Source organism: Bombina bombina, chromosome 6 (assembly GCF_027579735.1).
Source record: "Bombina bombina isolate aBomBom1 chromosome 6, aBomBom1.pri, whole genome shotgun sequence".
In the NCBI taxonomy this organism is placed as follows: domain Eukaryota; kingdom Metazoa; phylum Chordata; class Amphibia; order Anura; family Bombinatoridae; genus Bombina; species Bombina bombina.
In genome coordinates this window covers 348714002-348741090 of record NC_069504.1, presented here as the reverse complement: position 1 = coordinate 348741090, position 27089 = coordinate 348714002, and the positions used below count along the sequence as shown (strand labels likewise).

General features: G+C 42.5%; 1 protein-coding gene across 2 annotated transcripts in view; it reads left to right on the top strand.

Moving 5' to 3' along the window:
* SCYL2 (SCY1 like pseudokinase 2) overlaps nucleotides 1-27089 on the top strand; it is a 158899-nt gene that overhangs the window by 103676 nt on the left and 28134 nt on the right. For both annotated transcript variants that reach the window (XM_053717001.1, XM_053717000.1), the window contains exons 13-14: nucleotides 2753-2871; nucleotides 10825-10925. In XM_053717001.1, the coding sequence (XP_053572976.1) occupies nucleotides 2753-2871; nucleotides 10825-10925 (220 nt within the window). The remainder of the gene's footprint in view (nucleotides 1-2752; nucleotides 2872-10824; nucleotides 10926-27089) is intronic.

Genomic DNA, 27089 nt, shown 5'->3' with positions numbered 1-27089 from the left:
GTTTTGTTTAATTATAAAACTATACTCTGCTGCTTAAAAATTTAAGAAACCGTTGTGTTAATGTAAAGTTTTAGTTTGAAGTTTATATTTGTAACACTCATGTGGATTTTATTTAAAACATAGAAAACTATTATTGATTCTCTTTTTATCCGATTAGTCGATTAATCGAAAAAATAATCAGCCGATTAATCGATTATGATTGCCTGATTCCATTTGAGAGCTCTACAATTATGCATGCTCAGACAATGAAACGGAGACCATTCGGATCTGTTTCAGAGGATAGATCTGGACCAGTTGACAGACTCTCTTGTGGTGGTTTTCTCAGGATCATCTGTCTCAGGGCACATGCTTCCAGAGACCCTCCTGGGTGATTGTGACCACGGACACCAGCCTGCTAGCCTGGGGAGCAGTCTGGGACTCGTTAAAGGCGCAGGGCCTATGGATTTTGGAGGAGTCTTCTCTCCTCATAAACATCTTGGAGTTGAGAACGATCTTAAATGCCCTGATGGCTTGGCCTCAGTTGTCTTAAGCCCGGTTTATCAGGTTCCAGTCGGACAACATCACCTCAGTGGCTTACATCAATCACCAGGGAGGAACTCGGAGTTCCTTGGCCATGATGGAGGTGGCTCATGATTGTCTTCTATCTGCCATCCACATTCCAGAAGTGGACAACTGGGAGGCGGATTTTCTGAGCAGACAGACCTTTCATCCCGGGGAGAGGGCTCTCCATCCGGAGGTGTTCTTCAGGTTAACCCTCAAGTGGGGGGTGCCGGAGTTGGATCTGATGGTGTCTCATCAGAAAGCCAAGCTTCTTGGGTACGGTTCAAGGTCAAGAGATCCTTAGGCTGCCCTGATAGATGCTCTGTCGGTTCCTTGGGATTTCGGTCTAGCATACCTGTTTCCTCCGTTTGCTCTCCTTCCACAAGTCATTGCTCGTATCAAACAGGAGAGAGCATCTGTAATTCTGATAGCTCCTGTATGGCCTCACATGATCTGGTTTGCAGACCTGGTGAGGATGTCTTCTCTTCCACCTTGGAGGTTACCTCTGAGGAAAGACCTTCTAACTCAGGGTCCTTTCCTCCATCCAAATCTAGGTTCTCTTAAGCTGACTGCTTAGATATTGAACGGTTAGTTTTGGCTAAGCGTGGATTTTCTGAGTCTGTTATTGATACCATGCTTCAAGCTCGCAAGCCAGTTACTCGCAAGATTTACCATAAGGTATGGTGAAAATAACTTTATTGGTGTGAATCAAAAGGCTTCTCTTGGAGCAGGGTCAGAATTCCTAGAATTTTGTCTTTTCTCCAGGAAGGTCTGGAGAAGGGTTTGTCAGTCAGTTCTCTGAAGGGTCAGATTTCTGCACTGTCTATTCTTTTACACAAATGTCTGGCGGATGTGCCAGATGGTTAATCTTTTTGTCAGGCCTTGGTCAGAATCAGACCTGTGTTTAAGTCTGTTGCTCCTCCTTGGAGCCTTAACCTAGTTCTTAGAGTTTTGCAGCAGGCTCCATTTGAGCCAATGCATTCTGTAGATATTAAGTTGTTATCTTGGAAAGTTTTGTTTCTTTTTGCTACTTCCTCTGCTCGTAGAGTTTCTGAACTCTCTGCTCTGCAGTGTGATTCGCCTTACCTTATTTTTTATGTGGATAAGGCGGTCCTTCGTATCAAATTGGGGTTTCTCCCTAAGGTGGTTTCAGATCGAAACATTAATCAGGAAATTGTTGTTCCTCCATTTGTCCTAATCCTTCTTCTCATAAGGAACATCTTTTGCATAACTTGGACGTTGTGCGTGCTTTCAAATTTTACCTACAGGCTACTAAAGATTTTCGGCAGTCTTCTGCCCTGTTTGTTTGTTTCTCAGGAAAGCGTAAGGGTCAGAATGCCACTTCTACTTCTCTTTCCCTCTGGTTGTGAAGTATGATTTAATTTTGCTTATGAGACTGCTGGACAGCAGCCTCCTGAGTGAATTACGGCTCATTCCACTAGGGCTGTCTCCTCATCTTGGGCTTTCAAAAATGAAGCTTTTGTGGAACAGATTTGCAGGCGGCTACATTGTCCTCTGTGCATACTTTTTACAAATTTGATACTTTTGCCTCGGCTGAGGCCTCTTTTGGGAGAAAGGTTCTTAAAGCGGTGGTGCCTTCTGTTTAGGTCTGCCTGTTTTGTTCTCCCTCCCTGTTCAATCAGTATCCTCTAGCTTGGGTATTGGTTCCCACTAGTAATTGGAATGAAGTTGTGGGCTCTCGATGCCTTAGGAAAGAAAATTAAAATTTATACTTACCTGATAAATTTATTTATTTCCGGACATGGAGAGTCCACGATCCCACCCTTAAGATTAGACAGTATTTTTTACTAAACCTCAGGCACCTCTACACCTTTGTGTTATATTCTTATTCCATTTCCCTTCGTCTGAATGACTGGGGGTGATGAGTAAGGGAAATGCCACTTAACAGCTTTGCTGGGGTGCTCTTTGCCTCCTCCTGGCCAGGAATGAATATCCCACTAGTAACTGGAATGACATTGTGGACTCTCCATGTCCGGAAAGAAAGAAATTTATCAGGTAAGCATGAATTTTATTTTTATTATTTTTTGTTTATTTGCATTGTAAGAAAGCACAGACCCTTTTTTAGGGAAACTTTTCTCATTAAGTGTGAGTTTTAGGTTTCAGAGAACAGGTTGACTTTGTAGGTTTAACATTTTTCCTGTAGTTTTTAAAAATGTGTCTTTTTAATATTCAGTTTTCTTTCTTCTTATAGGCATTTACAAATGTACTTTTACACATAAGAAGCTTGGTGTCACCAAAGAACAGCTGGCAGGAAAAGTGTTACCTCACCTGATTCCTCTGAGCATTGATAATAACCTTAACCTCAATCAGGTGAGCATAACATGTCTTTAATTAGGAAGGGTAAGAATTATCTAGTTACATATTGTATAACATTTCTCAATGGTTTGCATTTCTGACAACAGCTATTCAAACAAAAGTAGTATAAGTATTGTGGGGGGGGGTATTTGTTGGGGGCTAAAAAAAATTCTGTTATAATGTTTTTGTGCTTAAAATAAGATCTGGAATGTTAGTGATATTTTAGATGGAGTTTAATTCATCAGTTGTAATGAAGATGCCGTGTACCTTACTTTTTAATATAGATATAAAACCATGCTCCGCCGCCCACTTAGTCATTTTTTCTGTGAGGTTAAGGTTTTAATTGTTGACCAATCAGCATTATCCCCATATGGTACTTTTGTTGTAGCTATAGCGCTGATTGGAGAACAATTCAAACCGTTAGCTCACAGAAAAATTTACTTTTGAAGTGGGTGGCAGAGCGTGGGGTGTTTGAATTTTATATCTATATTAAAAAGCAAGTTATAGCACATCTTCATTACAACTGATGAATTAAAATGAATATAAAAAATCACTAACAATCCGAATCTGATTTTAAAAAGGGGAGAGTTTACCATCACTTTAAGGTTATTGTTATTTCATTAAAATACACAACAGACACACTTTTTATAAGATTCGAGCAGCCAGGTAAGAGGAACATTGATTAAGACATATTGTGCCCGATTACAAGGGGATCGCTATTTTATGCTCCCGCTCGAGGGGTAACTGCGCTAGAAGTAAGCTTTTTGTACGCGTCGGGTTGCGCTCATATTACAAGTTGAAAGGAAAAAGATATTGCTTATGTGCTTACCCGACCCTCGTAAAAAGCCCAACCTACAATACAGTGCATGCAATAACCTGTTCTCCCCCCATAGAAGTCAATAGAGCAAAAATGTGGGGGGAAAAACCTAACACCGTACTCGCGTGCCAACACGATCGCATATTCTCAAGTGCGCTAACCCGACATGAAAATATGAATATTTCATATTCCAATGTTCTTCACATAGAAGAATGTTCCACTTTGTTCATAAATACATACTTCTACATATCTGATACAATATATACTGTATGTATGTATATGTGTGTATATATATATATATATATATATATATATATATATATATATATATATATATATAATTTTTAACTATTGATTTGGCAGAAAGAAATGATAACTTTCTCTTGTTAAGTGTGTTCAGTCCACGGGTCATCCATTACTTATGGGATATATTCTCCTTCCCAACAGGAAGTTGCAAGAGGATCACCCAAGCAGAGCTGCTATATAGCTCCTCCCCTCACATGTCATATCCAGTCATTCTCTTGCAACCCTCAACAAAGAAGGAGGTCGCGAGAGGAGTTGGAGTTTTTACTTAATTATTCTTCAATCAAAAGTTTGTTATTTTAAAATGACACCGGAGTGTGCCGTTTTTTATATCTCAGGCAGTATTTGGAAAAGAATCTGCCTGCGTTTTTCTATGATCTTAGCAGACGTAACTAAGATCCGCTGGCTGTTCTCGACATTCTGAGGAGTAGGGTAACTTCAGAAAGAGGGGAATAGCATGCGGGGTCCCCCGCAAATGAGGTATGTGCAGTACATTATTTTCTGGGAATGGAATTGACTAAGAAAATGCTGCTGTTACCCATATGATGTAAGTACAGCCTTAAATGCAGTAGTAGCGACTGGTATCAGGCTGATAAATGTATGCGCAGTTGAGTTATTTTCTAGGGACTAGAATTTGACTGAGAAAATACTGTAATACTGAAATAATGTTTAAGCCTTATCTGCAGTGGAAGCGACTGGTAGCAGGCTTAGTGATAACTTTGCATGACATTCAAAATGTTGTTTTTTAAAACGTTTACTGGCATGTTATTCGTTTTGTGAGGTACTTTGGTGATAAATCCTTTTGGGCATGATTTTTTCCACATGGCTAACGTATTTTCTGCATAGAAACCGTTATATCAGGTCTCCCACTGTTGTAATATGAGTGGGAGGGACCTTGTTTTAGCGCCTTGTTGCGCAGTTAAAATTCTAGCACAGTCTTCCTGTTTCTTCCTCCTTGATCCAGGACGTCTCTAGAGAGCTCAGGGGTCTTCAAAATTTGTTTTTGAGGGAGGTAATCAGTCACAGCAGATTTGTGACAGTGTGTTTGACTGTGATAAAAGCGTTAAATCTTAATTTGATATCCGTTTTTGGGTATTGAGGGGTTAATCATCCTTTTGCTAATGGGTGCAATCCTCTGCTAATTAATACATTTCTCGTTAAGAATTGTTGACTATAACTGTATTAGTTTTCTTTGATTATTCAACTGTGTTTTTAAAAGCGCTGCAGCGTTCTTTATATTGCTTGTAAACTTATTGAAAGTGATTTCCAAGCTTGCTAGCTTCATTGCTAGTCTGTTTAAACATGTCTGATACAGAGGAATCTGCTTGTTCATTATGTTCTAAAGCCGATGTGGAGCCCAATAGAAATATGTGTACCAATTGTATTGATATTACTTTGAATAAAAGTCAATCTGTACCGATAAAGAAAATATCACCAGACAACGAGGGGGAAGTTATGCCGTCTAACTCTCCTCACGTGTCAGTACCTGCGTCTCCCGCTCGGGAGGTGCGTAAGATTGAGGCGCCAAGTACATCAAGGCCCTTACAAATCACTTTACATGATATGGCTAATGTTATGAAAGAAGTATTATACAATATGCCCGAATTAAGAGGCAAGCGTGATAGCTCTGGGTTAAGGACAGAGCGCGCTGATGACACGAGAGCCATGTCTGATACTGCGTCAGAATTTGCAGAACATGAGGACGGTGAGCTTCATTCTGTCGGTGACGGTTCTGATCCGGGGAGACCGGATTCATAAATTTCAAATTTTAAATTTAAGCTTGAGAACCTCCGCGTGTTACTAGGGGAGGTGTTAGCGGCTCTGAATGATTGCGACACGGTGGCAATCCCAGAGAAATTATGTAGGTTGGATAGATACTATGCGGTACTGGTGTGTACTGACGTTTTTCCTATACCAAAAAGGCTTACAGAAATTATTAGTAAGGAGTGGGATAGACCCGGTGTGCCCTTTTCCCCTCCTCCGATATTTAGAAAAATGTTCCCTATAGACGCCACCACACGAGACTTATGGCAGACGGTCCCTAAGGTGGAGGGAGCAGTTTCTACTTTAGCCAAGCGTACCACTATCCCGGTGGAGGATAGCTGTGCTTTCTCAGATCCAATGGACAAAAGATTAGAAAATGTTTGTTCAACAAGGTTTTATATTGCAGCCTCTAGCATGCATTGCGCCTGTCACGGCTGCAGCGGCATTCTGGTTTGAGTCTCTGGAAGAGGCGATTCGCACAGCACCATTGGATGAGACTTTGAGCAAAGTTAGAACGCTTAAACTGGCTAATGCGTTTGTTTCGGATGCCGTAGTGCATTTAGCCAAACTTACGGCTAAAAATTCCGGATTCCCCATACAGGCGCGCAGGGCGCTATGGCTTAAATCCTGGTCAGCAGATGTAACTTCTAAGTCTAAACTACTTAACATTCCTTTCAAAGGGCAGACCTTATTCGGGCCCGGCTTGAAGGAAATTATTGCTGACATTACGGGAGGTAAGGGCCACACCCTTCCTCAGGACAAGGCCAAATCAAAGGCCAAACAGTCTAATTTTCGTGCCTTTCGTAACTTCAAGGCAGGAGCAGCATCAACTTCCTCCGCTCCAAAACAGGAAGGAACTACTGCTCGTTACAGACAGGGTTGGAAAGGCAACCAGTCATGGAACAAGGGCAAGCAGGCCAGAAAGCCTACTTCCGCCCCTAAGACAGCATGAAGACAGGGCCCCCTCTCCGGAGACGGATCTAGTGGGGGGCAGACTTTCTCTCTTCGCCCAGGCCTGGGCAAGAGATGTACAGGATCCCTGGACGTTGGAGATTATATCTCAGGGATACCTTCTGGATTTCAAAACTTTTCCTCCACAAGGGAGGTTTCATCTGTCAAGGTTATCAACAAACCTAGTAAAGAAAGAGGCATTTCTACAATGTGTACAAGACCTCTTAGTGATGGGAGTGATCCACCCAGTTCCGCGAACGGAACGAGGACAAGGGTTTTACTCAAATCTATTTGTGGTTCCCAAAAAAGAGGGAACCTTCAGACCAATCTTAGACTTAAAAATCTTAAACAAATTCCTAAGGGTTCCATCGTTCAAGATGGAAACCATTCGGACCATCCTGCCCATGATCCAAGAGGGTCAATATATGACCACAGTGGACTTAAAGGATGCCTACCTTCACATACCGATTCACAAAGATCATTATCGGTACCTAAGATTTGCCTTTCTAGACAGGCATTACCAGTTTGTAGCTCTTCCCTTCGGGTTAGCTACGGCCCCGAGAATTTTTTCAAAGGTTCTGGGCTCACTTCTGGCGGTACTAAGACCACGAGGCATAGCGGTGGCTCCGTACCTAGACGACATTCTGATTCAAGCATCAAGTTTTCAAAATGCAAAGTCTCATACAGAGATAGTTCTAGCATTTCTGAGGTCGCATGGGTGGAAAGTGAACGTGGAAAAGAGTTCTCTGTTACCACTCAAAAGGGTTCCTTTTCTAGGGACTCTTATAGATTCTGTAGAGATGAAGATTTACCTGACGGAGTCCAGGTTATCAAAGATTCTCAATGCTTGCCGTGCCCTTCACTCCATTCCAAGCCCATCAGTAGCTCAGTGTATGGAAGTAATCGGCTTGATGGTCGCGGCAATGGACATAGTGCCATTTGCGCGCCTGCATCTCAGACCGCTGCAACTATGCATGCTAAGTCAGTGGAACGGGGATTACTCAGATCTGTCCCCTTTGCTGAATCTGGACCAGGAGACAAGAGATTCTCTTCTCTGGTGGTTGTCACGGGTTCATCTGTCCGAAGGAATGACATTTCGCAGACCAGATTGGACGATTGTAACAACAGATGCCAGCCTTCTTGGCTGGGGAGCAGTCTGGAACTCCCTGAAGGCTCAGGTATCGTGGACTCAGGAGGAGAAACTTTTACCAATCAACATTCTAGAATTAAGAGCAATATTCAATGCTCTTCTAGCTTGGCCTCAGTTAGCAATACTGAGGTTCATCAGGTTTCAGTCGGACAACATCACGACTGTGGCTTACATCAATCATCAAGGGGGAACCAGGAGTTCCCTAGCGATGTTGGAAGTCTTGAAGATAATTCGCTGGGCAGAGTCACACTCTTGCCACCTGTCAGCAATCTACATCCCAGGTGTGGAGAACTGGGAAGCGGATTTTCTAAGTCGCCAGACTTTTCATCCGGGGGAGTGGGAACTTCACCCGGAGGTATTTGCTCAACTGATTCGTCGTTGGGGCAAACCGGATCTGTATCTTATGGCATCTCGCCAGAACGCCAAGCTTCCTCGTTACGGATCCAGGTCCAGGGACCCAGGAGCGGTGCTGGTAGATGCACTAGCAGCCCCTTGGGTTTTCAACATAGCTTATGTGTTTCCACCTTTTCCGTTGCTACCTCGACTGATTGCCAGGTTCAAACAGGAGAGAGCATCGGTGATTCTGATAGCGCCTGCGTGGCCACGCAGGACCTGGTATGCAGACCTAGTGGACATGTCGTCCTGTCCACCATGGTCTCTACCTCTGAGGCAGGACCTTCTAATTCAGGGTCCTTTCAACCATCCAAACCTAATTTCTCTGAGGCTGACTGCTTGGAGATTGAACGCTTGATTCTATCAAAGCGTGGGTTTTCGGATTCGGTTATTGATACATTGATACAGGCTCGGAAACCTGTTACCAGAAAAATTTACCATAAGATATGGCGTAAATATTTATATTGGTGTGAATCCAAGAGTTACTCATGGAGTAAGGTTAGGATTCCTAGGATATTGTCTTTTCTACAAGAGGGTTTAGAAAAGGGCTTATCCGCTAGTTCACTAAAGGGACAGATTTCTGCTCTGTCTATTCTTTTACACAAGCGTCTGGCAGAGAATCCAGACGTCCAGGCTTTTTGTCAGGCTTTGGCTAGGATTAAGCCGGTGTTTAAGGCTGTTGCTCCTCCGTGGAGCTTAAACTTGGTTCTTAAAGTTCTTCAGGGTGTTCCGTTTGAACCCCTTCATTCCATTGATATTAAGCTTTTATCTTGGAAAGTTCTGTTTTTGATGGCTATTTCCTCGGCTCGAAGAGTCTCGGAGTTATCTGCCTTACATTGTGATTCTCCTTATCTGATCTTTCATTCAGACAAGGTAGTCCTGCGTACTAAACCTGGGTTTTTGCCTAAGGTTGTTTCTAACAGGAATATCAATCAAGAAATTGTTGTTCCATCGTTGTGTCCTAATCCTTCTTCAAAGAAGGAACGTCTTTTGCATAATCTAGACGTGGTCCGTGCCCTGAAGTTCTACTTACAGGCAACTAAAGATTTTCGACAAACTTCTTCCCTGTTTGTCGTTTACTCTGGACAGAGGAGAGGTCAAAAGGCTTCGGCTACCTCTCTCTCTTTTTGGCTTCGTAGCATAATACGTTTAGCCTATGAGACTGCTGGACAGCAGCCTCCTGAAAGAATTACAGCTCATTCCACTAGAGCTGTGGCTTCCACTTGGGCCTTTAAAAATGAGGCCTCTGTTGAACAGATTTGCAAGGCTGCAACTTGGTCTTCACTTCATACTTTTTCCAAATTTTACAAATTTGACACTTTTGCTTCTTCGGAGGCTGTTTTTGGGAGAAAGGTTCTACAGGCAGTGGTTCCTTCTGTTTAATGTTCCTGCCTTGTCCCTCCCTTCATCCGTGTACTTTAGCTTTGGTATTGGTATCCCATAAGTAATGGATGACCCGTGGACTGAACACACTTAACAAGAGAAAACATAATTTATGCTTACCTGATAAATTTATTTCTCTTGTAGTGTGTTCAGTCCACGGCCCGCCCTGTCTTTTTTGAGGCAGGTTCTAAATTTTAAATTATAACTCCAGTCACCACTGCACCCTATAGTTTCTCCTTTCTCGTCTTGTTTCGGTCGAATGACTGGATATGACATGTGAGGGGAGGAACTATATAGCAGCTCTGCTTGGGTGATCCTCTTGCAACTTCCTGTTGGGAAGGGGAATATATCCCATAAGTAATGGATGACCCGTGGACTGAACACACTACAAGAGAAATAAATTTATCAGGTAAGCATAAATTATGTTTTTGGATCTTGTTCACACGCTATTAGATCATACTGTTAGGTACTGCCCTTAGCAATCGACACTTAACTTTGATCATTTATACAATGGACGGTAATTGTTTTAACTTTACCGTATGTGCCGTTTTTTCTAATTAAGCCTTTTAAGTACTGGTTAAGTCCTGGCTTACAAATAGAGGTTTAAAGATGTTATTACTTCCAGTTGGAACACACTGGTGAAACTAATTTATTGGTGGACCATGATAAGTCTCACAAGGATAACAAAAAAAAATCCCCTCTGTACAGCAATGTCTATTTTACAAAAAAAAAAAAAATCAAAAACTATTTTAAAATGAAATATGAATTCTGTGTTTTTTTAAATTAGAGCATGCTCCATGGCGCATCTTGTACATTAAATAGAATGTAGAAGGCTGGGTTCCGCAGTTTCATGTTTACATTCTTTATCTAGAGCTCCTGTTATTGTTTGGGTGACCTTGTTCTTTATGGTTGCATTTTTCTCTAAAGTTTGTTTTAGAGAGCACCATTTTCAGAATTGGTAATAATTGCTAATTAATTTATTATAGGGAGCTGTTTTTTGAGTTAGTGCCTAATGCACCAGTTCATCACATATCTTCAAAAATTAAGTGACATACATATAGTAGCTTTTCTCTAAGAAGAAATGCAAAATCTTTCAAATGAATAGTTCATTATTTATTTATTACATTGTTAAATACTTTTTATATAAAACACACACATATACACACTAGTTTAGTAAGTAAACTTTTTTATAATTTTAATGTTGCAGTTTAATTCCTTCATGTCTGTGATCAAAGAAATGTTAAACAAATTAGAAGCTGAACATAAAACCAAACTTGAACAACTTCATCTTATGCAAGAACAGCAAAAGTAAGTATGTACTAATTATACAATTTTAAAGGACCACTAAATACAGTATAATTGAGTCATTGTTAAATACACAATTCAGTAACACTTAATTTGAAATGAGCAAAAGAATATTTTCTGGTAAATGTCAAATTTTCCATCTCCCTGTATCACATGACAATAATCAGCCAGTTACAATGTACATGCATACTGTGCACTTTTGCTTAGTAGGAGCTGGAGCCTCAAAGTGTACATATAAAAAGAGTGTGCACTTTTGATAATGGAAGTATATTGGAAAGCTTTTTAAAAATTAATGCTCTATCTGAATCATGAAACGTAATTTTAGACTTTAGTAGCCCTTTTAAAGGGACAGTTTACCCACATTTTTTCTCCCCTTTAATTTGACCTGAAGATCCATGTTACCTGATGGAGTGTATTAAAAGCTCCTTCACTCTTATTTCAGCTTTTGAAATAGCTTATTTATCCTGTTGTATCCCTACCTATACTGAATGTTTCTATACTTAAGTATAGTCTATTGACCAGCAATATAAACTCAGCCAGCAGAAGAAATTACACTCCCAGTGGGGTGTAGATAAGACCAGCAATAAAATGTTAATTTTCCATTGTTCTATCCAAGTATTGGGCTTTGGTTTAACCCCTTAATGACTACAGCACTTTTCCATTTTCTGTCCGTTTGGGACCAAGGCTATTTTTACATTTTTGCAGTGTTTGTGTTTAGCTGTAATTTCCCTCTTACTCATTTACTGTACCCACACATATTATATACCGTTTTTCTCGCCATTAAATTAACTTTCTAAAAATACCATTATTTTCATCATATCTTATAATTTACTATAAAATTTTTTATAAAATATGAGGAAAAAATGGAAAAAAACACACTTTATTTTTAACTTTGACCCCCAAAATCTGTTACACATCTACAACCACCAAAAAAAAACATGCTAAATAGTTTCTAAATTTTGTCCTGAGTTTAGAAATACCTAATATTTACATGTTCTTTGCTTTTTTGAAAGCTATAGGGCCATAAATACAAGTAGCATTTTGCTATTTCCAAACTACTTTTTTTCAAAATTAGCGCTAGTTACATTGGAACACTAATATCTTTCAGAAATCCCTGAATATCAATTGACATGTATATATTTTTTTTTAGAAGACATCCCAAAGTATTGATCTAGGCCAATTTTGGTATATTTCATGCCACCATTTCACCGCCAAATGCGATCAAATACAAAAAATTGTTCACTTTTTCACAAATTTTTTCACAAACTTTCGGTTTCTCACTGAAATTATTTACAAACAGCTTGTGCAATTATGGCACAAATGGTTGTAAATGCTTCTCTGGGATCCCCTTTGTTCAGAAATAGCAGACATATATGGCTTTGGCATTGCTTTTTGGTAATTAGAAGGCCGCTAAATGCCGCTGCGCACCACACGTGTATTATGCCCAGCAGTGCAGGGGTTAATTAGGGAGCTTGTAGGGAGCTTGTATGGTTAATTTTAGCTTTAGTGTAGTGTAGTAGACAACCCAAAGCATTGATCTAGGCCCATTTTGGTATATTTCATGCCACCATTTCACCGCCAAATGCGATCAAATAAAAAAAAAAAAACGTTAAATTTTTCACAATTTTAGGTTTCTCACTGAAATTATTTACAAACAGCTTGTGCAATTATGGCACAAATGGTTGTAAATGCTTCTCTGGGATCCCCTTTGTTCAGAAATAGCAGATATATATGACTTTGGCGTTGCTTTCTGGTAATTAGAAGGCCGCAAAATGCTGCTGCGCATCACACGTGTATTATGGCTAGCAGTGAAGGGGTTAATTAGGAAGTTTGTAGGGAGCTTGCAGGGTTAATTTTAGCTTTAGTGTAGAGATCAGCCTCCCACCTGACACATCAGACCCCCTGATCCCTCCCAAACAGCTCCCTTCCCTCCCCCACCCCACAATTGTCCCTGCCATCTTAAGTACTGGCAGAAAGTCTGCCAGTACTAAAATAAAAGCTTTTTTTTAAAAAAAAATAAAAAAAATTCTTCTGCTGTGTAGGACCCCCCTTAGCCTCCAACCTCCCTGATCCCCCCCCAAAACAGCTCTGTAACCTTCCCCATCTGCCTTATTGGGGGCCATCTTGGGTACTGGCAGCTGTCTGCCAGTACCCAGCTTGCACAAAAAAGGGCTTTTTTTTCTTAGTTTTTTTTTTTCTGTAGTGTAGCTTCCCTAAACCCCCCCCCCCCCACCACCACAAACCCCCACCACCTCATTGATCGGTTTTTTTTTTTTTTAACTTTTTTTAACTGATTGCCCTTTTAAGCATTCTTTATTTTACACCTTTTTCTGTAGTGTAGCAGTTCCCACCCGCTCCCTCCCCGTGCACGCGCCCGCCCCCGCCCTCCCGTGCACGCGCGCACGTCCGTGCGCGCCCCCGGGCATCCCCTCCCACGATCCCGCCCCCTCCACATCTCCAGGGCCATCGATGGCCGCCACCCGCCTCCCGGTACTGCTCCCACCCACCAACGAAGGAAGCCACCGATCTCCGGTGCAGAGAGGGCCACAGAGTGGCTCTCTCTGCATCGGATGGCTTCAAAAGGTTATTGCAGGATGCCTCCATATCGAGGCATCACTGCAATAACCGGAAAGCAGCTGGAATCGCTTCCAGCTGCTTTCCACACCGAGGACTTGCAGGGTACGTCCTCAGGCGTTAACTGCCTTTTTTTTTGAGGAGGTACCCTGCACGTCCTCGGCCGTTAAGGGGTTAAATACAGATATAAGATAAGGAGTATGCATGTATACACAAAGTGATAAAATAATGAGAACTGATTTTATCTGCCTTACCCATTTTAATAGGTTGTGGTTTCAAAGCACAAAACCAGCTATTTCATATACACAAATCTGAAAATGCAATTTGTCATACATTTTATACAGCTGGTCTGACAGCAGGAGCGAGCTGCACTTAGTGTAATGGCGCGGTCGGCCGGGCTGTGACTATACAGCTGGCCCGATGCGCTGTGTAATAAAAACAGACCCGCTCAGAAGAGTACAGAGAGCGGGTCTGAAAAACTGACATATTTTAAAAAAATTCAAAGGAAATCTAAGGTTTTATAACAATAGCACTAATATAATGTTATATAATTCTGCAGAATTATATAACATTATATTTTAGGTTTACTGTCCCTTTACTCTCACATTGAAACCCTTACATACATGAGAGATGACAAAGGCTATTAGTAGGTACAATTGGGGTTGTACAACATAGCCAGGGGAGTGTTGTAACAGGCATCTTTATATTATTTGGGCTTTAGGAATTTTTTTTTATAATTCTACACTCTATATGTATTTTTAGTGCGTGTCGGTTTTTATATCGCAGTATGAGTCCACAGAATCATCAATTACTGTTGGGAATATCACTTGCCAGTAGGAGGAGGCAAAGAGCACCACAGCAAAGCTGTTAAGTATCACTCCCCTTCCCACAATCCCCACTAATTCTCTTTGCCTTCGTACAAGGAGGAGGTTTAGATTTTGGTGTCTGATAATTGAATTTCTATAGGCAAGTTTTTGGGGTCTAGCCGTATTCAACGTTAATCTCTTGAGTAAGGGTTGTGGTGGCTTTCAAGCAGCTAGGAGTAGGTGACTCTGTTCTTTCTTTCTCTTGTTAAGTGTATTCAGTCCACGGGTCATCCATTACTTATGGGATTATATCTCCTTCCCAACAGGAAGTTGCAAGAGGATCACCCAAGCAGAGCTGCTATATAGCTCCTCCCCTCACATGTCATATCCAGTCATTCTCTTGCAACTCAACTAGATAGGACGTTGTGAGAGGTCTGTGGTGTTTTTTTTTTTATAAATACTTTATTTTTCGTGTGGTATACATGAACAGATAGAAAACAATGACAAGTCACCTATATGTAAGATAAGAGGCAGAAAATGCTTATTAGATCTGCAACCACACATGTTTTTCCTTTTTCTCAAATCAAATTCTCTCTCCTCAGCTCTTCTTACTCTCTCTCTCCTAACTCTATAACTAAAGCAAAGGTCTAGTCTTCCTCTTTATTATTACAAGAAAACTAGTGGGCTATGTGCTCTCTCCCATTAATTGATAACATCTCATCTTTTCCAACTGTACGAGATAACAAAGTCTCTTTAAGTGTCCTCTCAAAGGTTTTCCATCCGAAAGAGAGGAGCACTAGCCCAAAGTCAATAGAAAAACTCCCCCCCTCTAACTTTCCCAACTCTGTCTCACTTTTTCTAAGATCCTTCTGTTCTCACTCCCCTGGGGCGTCACTCCAGGATTCATGCACACTGTATGTTTCCCAATTCCTAATCTATTGTTGTCTAAAGGGCGTCTAGGTGAATATGTTCCATTCACCCCGTAGCTGCGCATTAAGGATGAAGTCAGAGTCTTTAAGTGGGTATAGGATTTGCCTTTGGTGTGTGAGGTCTAGCGTTTTGATGAAGGGCTCCCACTTGGCCATAAACTTCCTTGTCCTTCGTGTAATGTCCCCTTGAGTGTCCAATTGTTCTATTGTCATCTGTTGTCTCAAAGCTTCTTTGAGCTGCGTCAGTCTAGGTGGTGTAGGGAGCATCCACTGCCCAAGAATGAGTTTCCTAGCGTGTAGTATGACATTGTGGGCAAATTCCACATGTTTTGTAATTATGGACTGCGAGTGTAGGAAGAATATCATTTCTGTCGTGAATCCGAATTTTTCCCCAGTACAGCCCTCCAACCACCTCTGTGTCATTCCCCAGAACTTAGTTAACTTTGGGCACGTCAGGATCATGTGTAGAATATTGGGATCATTATGTGCGCATTTTGGACATAGTCCTGTCGAGGTCTGTACCCATCTGTGAAACATTCTGGGCGTAATGTATACGTTGTTGATCAACTTTGTATGGGATTCTCGTATGTCATTCGACAAAGTGGCCTTTCTCACTTTCTCAAAGCTTTGCTCTATCTCCTGGTCAATGGAATTTTGTTCCGTCAGTGTGCTCCAGACATTCTGAATATGTGTTCTGAGACTATTGTTGGATTGAGATTGGAGGGCATTGTAAGCATGTGAGATGGATGTCATCCCTCCCCTTGTCAAGGTCAAAAGTTTGTAAATGTCACAATTGTTGTCAGGCAAAGTTTCTGTTCTCAATAGATCTTGCACATAGTGTCTCACTTGGAGGTAGGCAAAGTGGTGTGTATTAGGGATGTGAAAGTCCTGTTGTAAGTCCCCGAATGATCGGATTGTCTTCCCATCATCCATCAAGATTTGTTTAACTGTTGAAATCCCCCACCCCTCCCACCGTCTAAAGGGTTTCGTAGTAATCCCTGCAGGAAAGTTAGGGTTACCTTTTAGGGGCAAGTAGATTGTGTGTTTATGTGAGACATTGAGCGTCTTGCATATCTTCCACCAGGCCCTTATGGGGTGATAGAGGGGGGGTATCTCTCTGATGGTGGGTTCTACCTGTGCGTGTGTCATGTGTGGTAGCATCTTTAGGGACCAGGTCTGTGGTGTTTTTTATACTTAGTTTATTTCTTCAATCAAAAGTTTGTTATTTTAAATGGCACCGGAGTGTGCTGTTTGTTCTCAGGCAGTATTTGGAAGAAGAATCTGCCTGCGTTTTCTATGATCTTAGCAGAAGTAACTAAGATCCACTGGCTGTTCTCGCACATTGGGAATAGCGTGTGGGGAATCCTGCAAACAAGGTATGTGCAGTAAATTATTTTTCTAAGGAATGGAATTGACTAAGAAAATACTGCTGATACCGATGTAATGTAAGTACAGCCTTAAATGCAGCAGCGACTGGTATCAGGCTGATGAATGTATGTATAATAAGTAATTTTCTAAGGAATGGAATTTGACTAAGAAAATACTGTTAATACTGAAGTATTGTATAAGCCTTAACTGCAGTAGAAGCGACTGGTAGCAGGCTTATTAATAACACTACCTAACTTTTAAAGTGTATGTTTAAAACGTTTACTGGCATGTTATTCGTTTTTTGTGAGGTACTTTGGTGATAAATCTTTTGGGGCATGATTTTCCACATGGCTGTTGATTATTTCAACATAGAAACGGTTAACTGAGGTTTCCCACTGTTGTAATAGGAGTGGGAGGAGCTTATTTTAGCGCTTTTTTGCGCAGTAAAAATTCAGTTTCAGTCTTCCTGCTTCTTCCTCCTTGATCCAGGACGTCTCTAGAGAGCTCAGGGGTCTTCAAAAATCATTTTGAGGGAGGTAATCAGTCACAGCAGACCTGTGACAGTGTGTTTGACTGTGATAAATACGTTAATTGTTAAATTGATTATCCGTTTTTGGGTATTAAGGGGTTAATCATCCATTTGCTAGTGGGTGCAATACTTTGCTAACTTAATACATTTACTGTGAAAATTTGGTTGCTATAACTGATTTGGTTCATTGTTATTTCAACTGTGACGATTTTTTGGTGCTTCTTAAAGGCGCAGTAGCGTTTTTTATATTGCTTGTAAATTTATTTGAAAGGATTTTCCAAGCTTGCTAGTCTTATTGCGAGTCTGTTTAAACATGTCTGACACAGATGAATCTGTTTGTTCACTATGTTTAAAGGCCAATGTGGAGCCCCATAGAAATATGTGTACTAAATGTATTGATGTCACTTTGAATAAAAGTCAATCTATATCTGTAAAGAAATTATCACCAGACAACGAGGGGGAAGTTATGCCGGCTAACTCTCCTCACGTGTCAGTACCTTCGCCTCCCGCTCAGGAGGCGTGTGATATTGTGGCGCCAAGTACATCAGAGAGGCCCATACAAATCACTTTGCAAGACATGGCTGCTGTTATGACAGAGGTATTATCTAAATTACCTGAATTAAGAGGCAAGCGCGATAGCTCTGGGTTAAGGACAGAGCGCGCTGATGATGTGAGAGCCATGTCTGATACTGCGTCACAATTTGCAGAACATGAGGACGGAGAGCTTCATTCTGTGGGTGACGGATCTGATCCAGGGAGACCGGATTCAGAGATTTCTAATTTTAAATTTAAGCTTGAGAACCTCCGCGTATTGCTAGGGGAGGTATTAGCGGCTCTGAATGATTGTAACACGGTTGCAATTCCAGAGAAAGTATGTAGGTTGGATAGATATTTTGCGGTACCGGTGTGTACTGACGTTTTTCCTATACCTAAAAGGCTTACAGAAATTATTAGCAAGGAGTGGGATAGACCCGGTGTGCCCTTTTCCCCACCTCCGATATTTAGAAAAATGTTCCCAATAGACGCCACCACACGAGACTTATGGCAGACGGTCCCTAAGGTGGAGGGAGCAGTTTCTACTTTAGCTAAATGTACCACTATCCCGGTGGAGGATAGTTGTGCTTTTTCGGATCCAATGGATAAAAAATTAGAAGGTTACCTTAAGAAAATGTTTGTTCAACAAGGTTTTATCTTACAGCCCCTTGCATGCATTGCGCCTGTCACTGCTGCTGCGGCATTCTGGTTTGAGTCTCTGGAAGAGGCCATTCGCACAGCTCCATTGGATGAGATTATGGCCAAGCTTAAAGCACTTAAGCTAGCTAATGCATTTGTTTCTGATGCCGTTGTACATTTAACCAAACTAACGGCTAAGAACTCCGGTTTCGCCATCCAGGCGCGCAGAGCGCTATGGCTTAAATCCTGGTCAGCTGACGTGACTTCTAAATCTAAATTGCTTAATATTCCTTTCAAAGGGCAGACCTTATTCGGGCCCGGCTTGAAAGAAATTATTGCTGACATTACTGGAGGTAAGGTTCATACTCTTCCTCAGGACAGGGCCAAATCAAAGGCCAAACAGTCTAATTTTCGTGCCTTTCGTAACTTCAAGGCAGGAGCAGCATCAACTTCCTCCGCTCCAAAACAGGAAGGACCTGTTGCTCGTTACAGACAGGGCTGGAAAGCTAACCAGCCCTGGAACAAGGGCAAGCAGGCCAGAAAGCCTACTTCTGCCCCTAAGACAGCATGAAGAGAGGGCCCCCTATCCGGAAACGGATCTAGTGGGGGGCAGACTTTCTCTCTTCGCCCAGGCTTGGGCAAGAGATGTCCAGGATCCCTGGGCGTTGGAGATCATATCTCAGGGATATCTTCTGGACTTCAAAGCATCTCCTCCACAAGGGAGATTTCATCTTTCAAGGTTATCAGCAAACCAAATAAAGAAAGAGGCATTTCTACGCTGTGTGCAAGACCTCTTAGTAATGGGGGTGATCCACCCAGTTCCCCGGACGGAACAAGGGCAAGGGTTTTACTCAAATCTGTTTGTGGTTCCCGAGAAAGAGGGAACCTTCAGGCCAATCTTGGACCTAAAAATCCTAAACAAATTCCTAAGAGTTCCATCATTCAAAATGGAAACTATTCGAACCATCCTACCCATGATCCAAGAGGGTCAATACATGACCACGGTAGACTTAAAGGATGCCTACCTTCATATACCGATTCACAAAGATTCATTATCGGTACCTAAGATTTGCCTTTCTAGACAGGCATTACCAGTTTGTAGCTCTTCCCTTCGGGTTGGCTACGGCCCCGAGAATCTTTACAAAGGTTCTGGGCTCACTTCTGGCGGTTCTAAGACCGCGAGGCATAGCGGTGGCTCCGTATCTAGACGACATCCTGATACAGGCGTCAAGCTTTCAAATGGCCAAGTCTCATACAGAGATAGTTCTGGCATTTCTGAGGTCGCATGGGTGGAAAGTGAACGTGGAAAAGAGTTCTCTATCACCACTCACAAGAGTCTCCTTTCTAGGGACTCTTATAGATTCTGTAGAGATGAAGATTTACCTGACGGAGTCCAGGTTATCAAAACTTCTAAATACTTGCCGTGTCCTTCATTCCATTCCACGCCCGTCAGTGGCTCAGTGCATGGAAGTTATCGGCTTAATGGTAGCCTCAATGGACATAGTGCCATTTGCGCGCCTGCATCTCAGACCGCTGCAGTTATGCATGCTAAATCAGTGGAATGGGGATTACTCAGATTTGTCCCCTCTGCTAAATCTGGACCAAGAGACCAGAGACTCTCTTCTCTGGTGGCTTTCTCTGGTCCATCTGTCCAAGGGTATGACCTTTCGCAGGCCAGATTGGACGATTGTAACAACAGATGCCAGCCTTCTAGGTTGGGGCGCAGTCTGGAACTCCCTGAAGGCTCAGGGATTATGGACTCAGGAGGACAAACTCCTCCCAATAAATATTCTGGAGTTGAGAGCAATACTCAATGCTCTTCTAGCTTGGCCTCAGTTAGCAACACTGAGGTTCATCAGATTTCAGTCGGACAACATCACGACTGTGGCTTACATCAACCATCAAGGGGGAACCAGGAGTTCCCTAGCGATGTTGGAAGTCTCAAAGATAATTCGCTGGGCAGAGTCTCACTCTTGCCACCTGTCAGCGATCTACATCCCAGGCGTGGAGAACTGGGAGGCGGATTTTCTAAGTCGCCAGACTTTTCATCCGGGGGAGTGGGAACTTCATCCGGAGGTCTTCGCTCAACTGATTCATCGTTGGGGCAAACCAGATCTGGATCTCGTGGCGTCTCGCCAGAATGCCAAGCTTCCTTGTTACGGATCCAGGTCCAGGGACCCGGGAGCGGCGCTGATAGATGCTCTGACAGCCCCTTGGGTCTTCAACATGGCTTATGTGTTTCCACCATTTCCGATGCTTCCTCGACTCATTGCTATTCTGATAGCGCCTGCGTGGCCACGCAGGACCTGGTATGCAGACCTAGTGGACATGTCGTCCTGTCCACCGTGGTTTCTACCTCTGAGCAGGACCTTCTAATACAAGGCCCTTTCAAACATCCAAATCTAATTTCTCTGAGGCTGACTGCATGGAGATTGAACGCTTGATCCTATCAAAGCGTGGCTTCTCAGAGTCAGTTATTGATACCTTAATACAGGCACGGAAGCCTGTTACCAGGAAAATTTACCATAAGATATGGCGTAAATATTTATATTGGTGCGAATCCAAGGGTTACTCATGGAGTAAGGTTAGGATTCCTAGGATATTGTCTTTTCTACAAGAAGGTTTAGAAAAGGGTTTATCTGCTAGTTCGTTAAAGGGACAGATTTCTGCTCTGTCTATTCTCTTACACAAACGTCTGGCAGAAGTTCCAGACGTCCAGGCTTTTTGTCAGGCTTTAGCTAGGATTAAGCATGTGTTTAAGACTGTTGCTCCTCCGTGGAGCTTAAATTCGGTTCTTAAAGTTCTTCAAGGGGTTCCGTTTGAACCCCTTCATTCCATTGATATTAAACTTTTATCTTGGAAAGTTCTGTTTTTGATGGCTATTTCCTCGGCTCGAAGAGTCTCGGAGTTATCTGCCTTACATTGTGATTCTCCTTACCTGATCTTTCATTCAGACAAGGAAGTCCTGCGTACTAAACCTGGGTTTTTGCCTAAGGTTGTTTCTAACAGGAATATCAATCAAGAGATTGTTGTTCCATCGTTGTGTCCTAATCCTTCTTCAAAGAAGGAACGTCTTTTGCATAATCTAGACGTGGTCCGTGCCCTGAAGTTCTACTTACAGGCAACTAAAGATTTTCGACAAACTTCTTCCTTGTTTGTCGTGTACTCTGGTCAGAGGAGAGGTCTAAAAGCTTCAGCAACCTCTCTCTCTTTTTGGCTTTGTAGCATAATACGTTTAGCCTATGGGACTGCTGGACAGCAGCCTCCTGAAAGAATTACAGCTCATTCCACTAGAGCTGTGGCTTCCACCTGGGTCTTTAAGAATGAGGCCTCTGTTGAACAGATTTGCAAGGCTGCAACTTGGTCTTCACTTCACACTTTTTCAAAATTTTACAAATTTGACACTTTTGCTTCTTCGGAGGCTGTTTTTGGGAGAAAGGTTCTACAGACAGTGGTTCCTTCTGTTTAAGTTCCTGCCTTGTCCCTCCCATCATCCGTGTACTTTAGCTTTGGTATTGGTATCCCATAAGTAATGGATGACCCGTGGACTGAATACACTTAACAAGAGAAAACATAATTTATGCTTACCTGATAAATTTATTTCTTTTGTAGTGTATTCAGTCCACGGCCCGCCCTGTCTTTTAAGGCAGATTTAAATTTTTATTAAAACTCCAGTCACCACTGCACCCTATGTTTTCTCCTTTCTTGTCTTGTTTCGGTCGAATGACTGGATATGACATGCGAGGGGAGGAGCTATATAGCAGCTCTGCTTGGGTGATCCTCTTGCAACTTCCTGTTGGGAAGGAGATATAATCCCATAAGTAATGGATGACCCGTGGACTGAATACACTACAAGAGAAATAAATTTATCAGGTAAGCATAAATTATGTTTTTTTGCAGGTCTCTGTGAGAAACTGTGTCCTTACATACCTGGCAAGCTGTCTTTATGCCGGGCAGTGGATTTGACAGGTAAGTGCCTGTTTTTCTTCCAGGTGGGGAGAAGTTATAAGCACTTACTATTTTCTATGCATTACTGAGACAGATAATCCTCAGTCCCAGGGCATTGGGACTGAGACTCTACCCTTTCAGAAACAAAAGGGTTAATTAGGCTTTTTTTATTGAGATCAATCTTTTAAGCAGAATTCTCTTTTTTTACTGCTAAATAGCACAGGGGGCTAATGAACAATATATTGGTATATATTTTAATATGCCCTGTGCTCAGTAGGATTTTTTTCTCTAGCTATCAAATTTTAAAGGAGGTGGCTCGCCTTGTCCGTATAGTGTTTTTGATTTAAGCTCAGGTGGTTGCTCAGGATTACGTAACCAGGAAGTAGCTTGTGTGGTATTTTGTGCCTCTCTGTGGCGTAGTTGTATTTCAGCCAATCACGTGAGCGCTTTGTCGGCCTCAGATTTAGAGCAGTGCTGACGGTGGGAGTGTGAGATCTTGTCGCTCCTCAGGTCTTTTTTTTCTTTATCCGGAATTGGTGGCAGGTAGGAGCCTCAGCTAAGGCTGAGGTGTGGGGTTCCTGAGAGTTAAAGGAGCGCATAGTTGCGCATTTAATTACATTTCTTTTGGCTAATTTTATTTTTGTTAATACCCTCAAATCAGTGTGCGTAGGAGGAGACAGACCTTTTCTATTTTTTTGCTGGCAGCAAATTTGCACAAGTATTTTCTTTAGCGATCATGTCTGATACAGATCAGGATCAAATTCAGTTAAATGCATGTCTATTGTGTTTAGAAGCTCAGATTGCTTCGTCAATGCAGTTCTGTTCCTCATGTGTTAAAAAGACTTTACAGTGTAAAGAAAGAATTGTAATTGATGAACCTAATGTCTCTTGTGATGATGATGTTCGGGTAATACCACAGCCTTCTCCTGGAACGTCCCAAGCCGCAATGGCTTCACATGCAGTGCCCTGCAGTTCCTCTATAGCTCCCAGTAGAGCATATTTGAAAGCAGAAATTGCCGCTCAGGTTTCTTCAGCAGTATCTGCAGCATTAGCTGCTTTTCCTATGTTGAAGAGAAAGCGTAAGAGGAAAAGGAATTCAGACAGCAAGGTCTCTGATTCCAGTGGTGTCACAGAGGGCCCTTCCTCTTAAGTCTAATGAGGAAGATGCCTCAGAGTTTTCTGAGGGTGAGATCTCCAAATCGGATCGTGTGAGTCTGTCGTCTGAAACTGATTTCTGAAGTTCTTTCAGGTTTAAGCTTGAACACCTTCGTGTTTTGTTAAGAGGTGTTTGCTACCTTAGACAATTCGGATACGCCTGTCTCTGTCTAGCCTAAGAAATCTAGTAAACTAGATAATTACTTTGAAATTCCTTCTTCTAAGGAGGTTTTTCGGGTTCCTGACCGGGCTTCAGATATATTATTTCCCAGGAGTGGGAGAAGCCGGGGGTATCTTTTTTTTTTTTTTTTTTTTCCCCCGTCTCCTAATTTTAAGAAAATGTTCCCAGTTGTGGACTCCATTACAGAATCATGGCATTTTGTTCCTAAAGTAGAAGGGGCTATTTCTACTCTTGCTAAGAGGATGACTATTCCTATTGAGAATAGTTGCTCTTTCAAAGATCCTATGGACAAAATAAATGTGGCTGAAATCTTGGTCAGCAGATGTCTCTTCTAAGATTAAGCTTTTGACTCTACCTTATAAGGGTAAGGCATTGTTTGGCCCAGAGTTAGCAGAGATTATTTCTGATATTACGGGTGGAAAAGGGTCTTTTCTACCTCAGGATAGAAAGAATAGAGCGAAAGGTCGTCAAAGTAATTTTCGTTCCTTTCGTAATTTAAGAGCTAAGTCTTCCCCAGCTCCTTCCAAACAAGAGCAGACCAAGCCTTCCTGGAAACCCAGTCAGTCTTGGAACAAGGGGAAGCAATTGAAAAAGCCCACAGCTTACTCCAAGTCAGCATGAAGGATTTGCCCCTTATCCGGGATCGGATCTAGTGGGGGGACAGACTCTCTCAGTTCTCTCAAGCTTGGATACGAGATGTTCCAGATCCTTTGGCTGTGGACATAGTATCCCAGGGTTATAAGTTAGAATTGGGAGTGCTGCTGGCAGTAATTCGGTCTCAAGGAATTGCAGTGGCACCTTACCTGGACGAAATCTTGGTTCAGGCGCCATCTTTTTAAATCGCAACATCTCACACGGAGATCTTGTTGTCTTTTCTTCGGACCCACAGATGGAAGGTGAATTTAGAAAAGAGTTCCCTTGTTCCGACTACAAGGGTGGTCTTCCTGGGAACCATTATAGATTCCTTATTGATGAGAATATTTCTGACAGAAGTCAGAAGAGCCAAGATTCTGTCCTCTTGCCTTTCTCTTCAGTTGGCTGTACGTCCTTCGGTGGCCCTATGTATGGAAGTAATTGGTCTGATGGTGGCTGCCATGGACATAGTTCTATTTGCTCATTTCCATTTGAGAGCTCTACAGTTATGTATGCTCAGCCAGTGGAACAAGGATTATGCAGACCTATCTCAGAGGATAGTTTTAGATCAAGCAGCGAAAAGATTCTCTTCCATGATGGCTGTCTCAAGAGCATCTGGCTCAGCGAACATGCTTTCTCAGACCCTCATGGGTGATTGTGACCACGGACGCCAGCCTGATGGGCTGGGGAGCGGTTTGAGACTCTTTCAAGGCACAGGGACTGTGGTCTCAGGAGGAATCTGCTCTCCCCATAAACATTCTGGAGTTGAGAGCGATCTTCAATGCCTTGAGGGCTTGGCCTCAACTGGCCTTAGCCCGGTTATCAGGGGGGACCTCGGAGTTCCTTAGCAATGAAGGAGGTGGCTCGGATCATTCATTGGGCGGAAGCTCACAATTGTTGAATATCTGCCATCCACCGTCCAGGAGTGGACAATTGGGAGGAGAGTTTCTTGAGCAGACAGACTTTTCACCCCAGGGAGTGGGAACTCCCATCCATAGGTGTTCTCCAGGTTAACCGCCAAATGGGGTTTACCGGATTTGGATCTATTGGCTTCTCACCAGAACGCCAAGCTTCCAAAGTACAGATTGAGGTTGAGGGATCCTCAGGCTTTCTTTATAGATGCTCTGGCAGTTCCTTGGAACTTCAGGTTGGCATACTTTTTTCCTCCTTTTGCTCTCCTTCCACGAGCCATTGCTCGGATCAAGCAAGAGAGAGCTTCGGTGATTCTTATAGCTCCTGCGTGGCCTCACAGGATCTGGTACACAGACCTAGTGGAAATGTCATCTCTACCTCCGTGGTCTCTCTCTGAGCTAGGACCTTCTACTTCAGGGTCCTTTTCTTCATCCAAACATCATTTCTCTGAAGCTGACTGCTTGGAGATTGAATGCTTAATTTTATCTAAGTGAGGATTTTTTGAGTCTGTCCTTGAGACCATGATTCAGGCTCATAAGCCTGTTACTAGAAAGATTTACCATACGTTATGGCGTAAATATCTTCATTGGTATGAATCCAAAAGATACTCTTGGAGTAGGGTCAGGATTCCAAGAATTTTGTCTTTTCTCCAGGAAGGTCTGGAGAAGGGTTTGTCTGTCAGTACTCTGAAAGGTCAGATATCTGCCCTATACATTTTGTTACACAAGTGACTGGCGGATGTGCCAGATGTGCAATCTTTCTGTCACGCCTTGGTCAGAATCAGGCCCGTGTTTAAATCTGTTGCTCCACCTTGGAGCCTTAATCTTGTTCTTAAAGTTTTGCAACAGGCTCCGTTTGAGCCAATGCATGCCATAGATATTAAGTTGTTATCTTGGAAGGTTTTGTTTCTGACTGCTATTTCTTTGGCTCAGAGAGTTTCGGAACTCTCAGCTTTACACTGCGATTCGTCTTATCTCATATTTCATGCAGACAAGGCAGTTCTTCGTACCAAGTTTGGTTTTCTTCCTAAGATTGTTTCGGATAGAAATATTAATCAGGAAATTGTGGTTCCTTCTCTCTGCCCTAATCTTTCTTCTCATAGGGAATGGTTGTTGCATAATCTAGATGTTGGTATGGGCTCTTAAATTCTATTTGCAGGTGACAAAAGACTATCGTAAGTCTTCTGCATTGTTTGTTTGCTTTCCATCTAAAGGGGAGGAGAGTCCACGGCTTCATTCATTACTATTGGGAATTAAGAACCTGGCCACCAACAGGAGGCAAAGACACCCCAGCCAAAGGCTTGAATACCTCCCCCACTTCCCTCATCCTCCTCTGCCATTCTCCTGTGATGAAAGGCAAAGAATGACTGGAGTGCCGGAGTTTCTGAGTAGTCTCTTATGGAGGGTAGTACTCTTCGCAGTGGGACTGGAGTTTTAAGTAGTCCTGTCAGCCTCTCAGTGAGAGCCTGGGCGAAAGTTAGAGTCCGGAGATGCAGGGAGAGTCTTTCTGCGAAACCATCCCGACTCATATTAACAGCTCCATAAGCAATCAGCGTTGACGAGTTTCGCTGCCTGCTTTCTTCACTCAAGTCCATGTCAGGAGCGAGGCTTCTAACCTGTCACACTTAAAGGGCCGTGTTCCTGTTCCACGCAGTAGATTCTGGTAAGATTGTTTAATTTTTTTATTAATAATAACATAGAAGACAGGGTCACAGTGTGGCGCCTTTTTATCTTTGCAGAATCAAGGGTTAATATTCCTGGAAGAGGGATTATTGAACAGGGGGGGTTTATACATGATATTGTTTGTGTCATTGCTGCGCTATGTGCGAGATGAGGCTCTGGCAATGTGTGGAACTTCAGGTTACTTGCGGAAACTTGCGCAGCCATTTCTTGGCACATTTTTCTTAAGTGCAGGGGCGGTCCTGCTAGGCATTCCATGCGACTGGGTGTGGCTATCTAT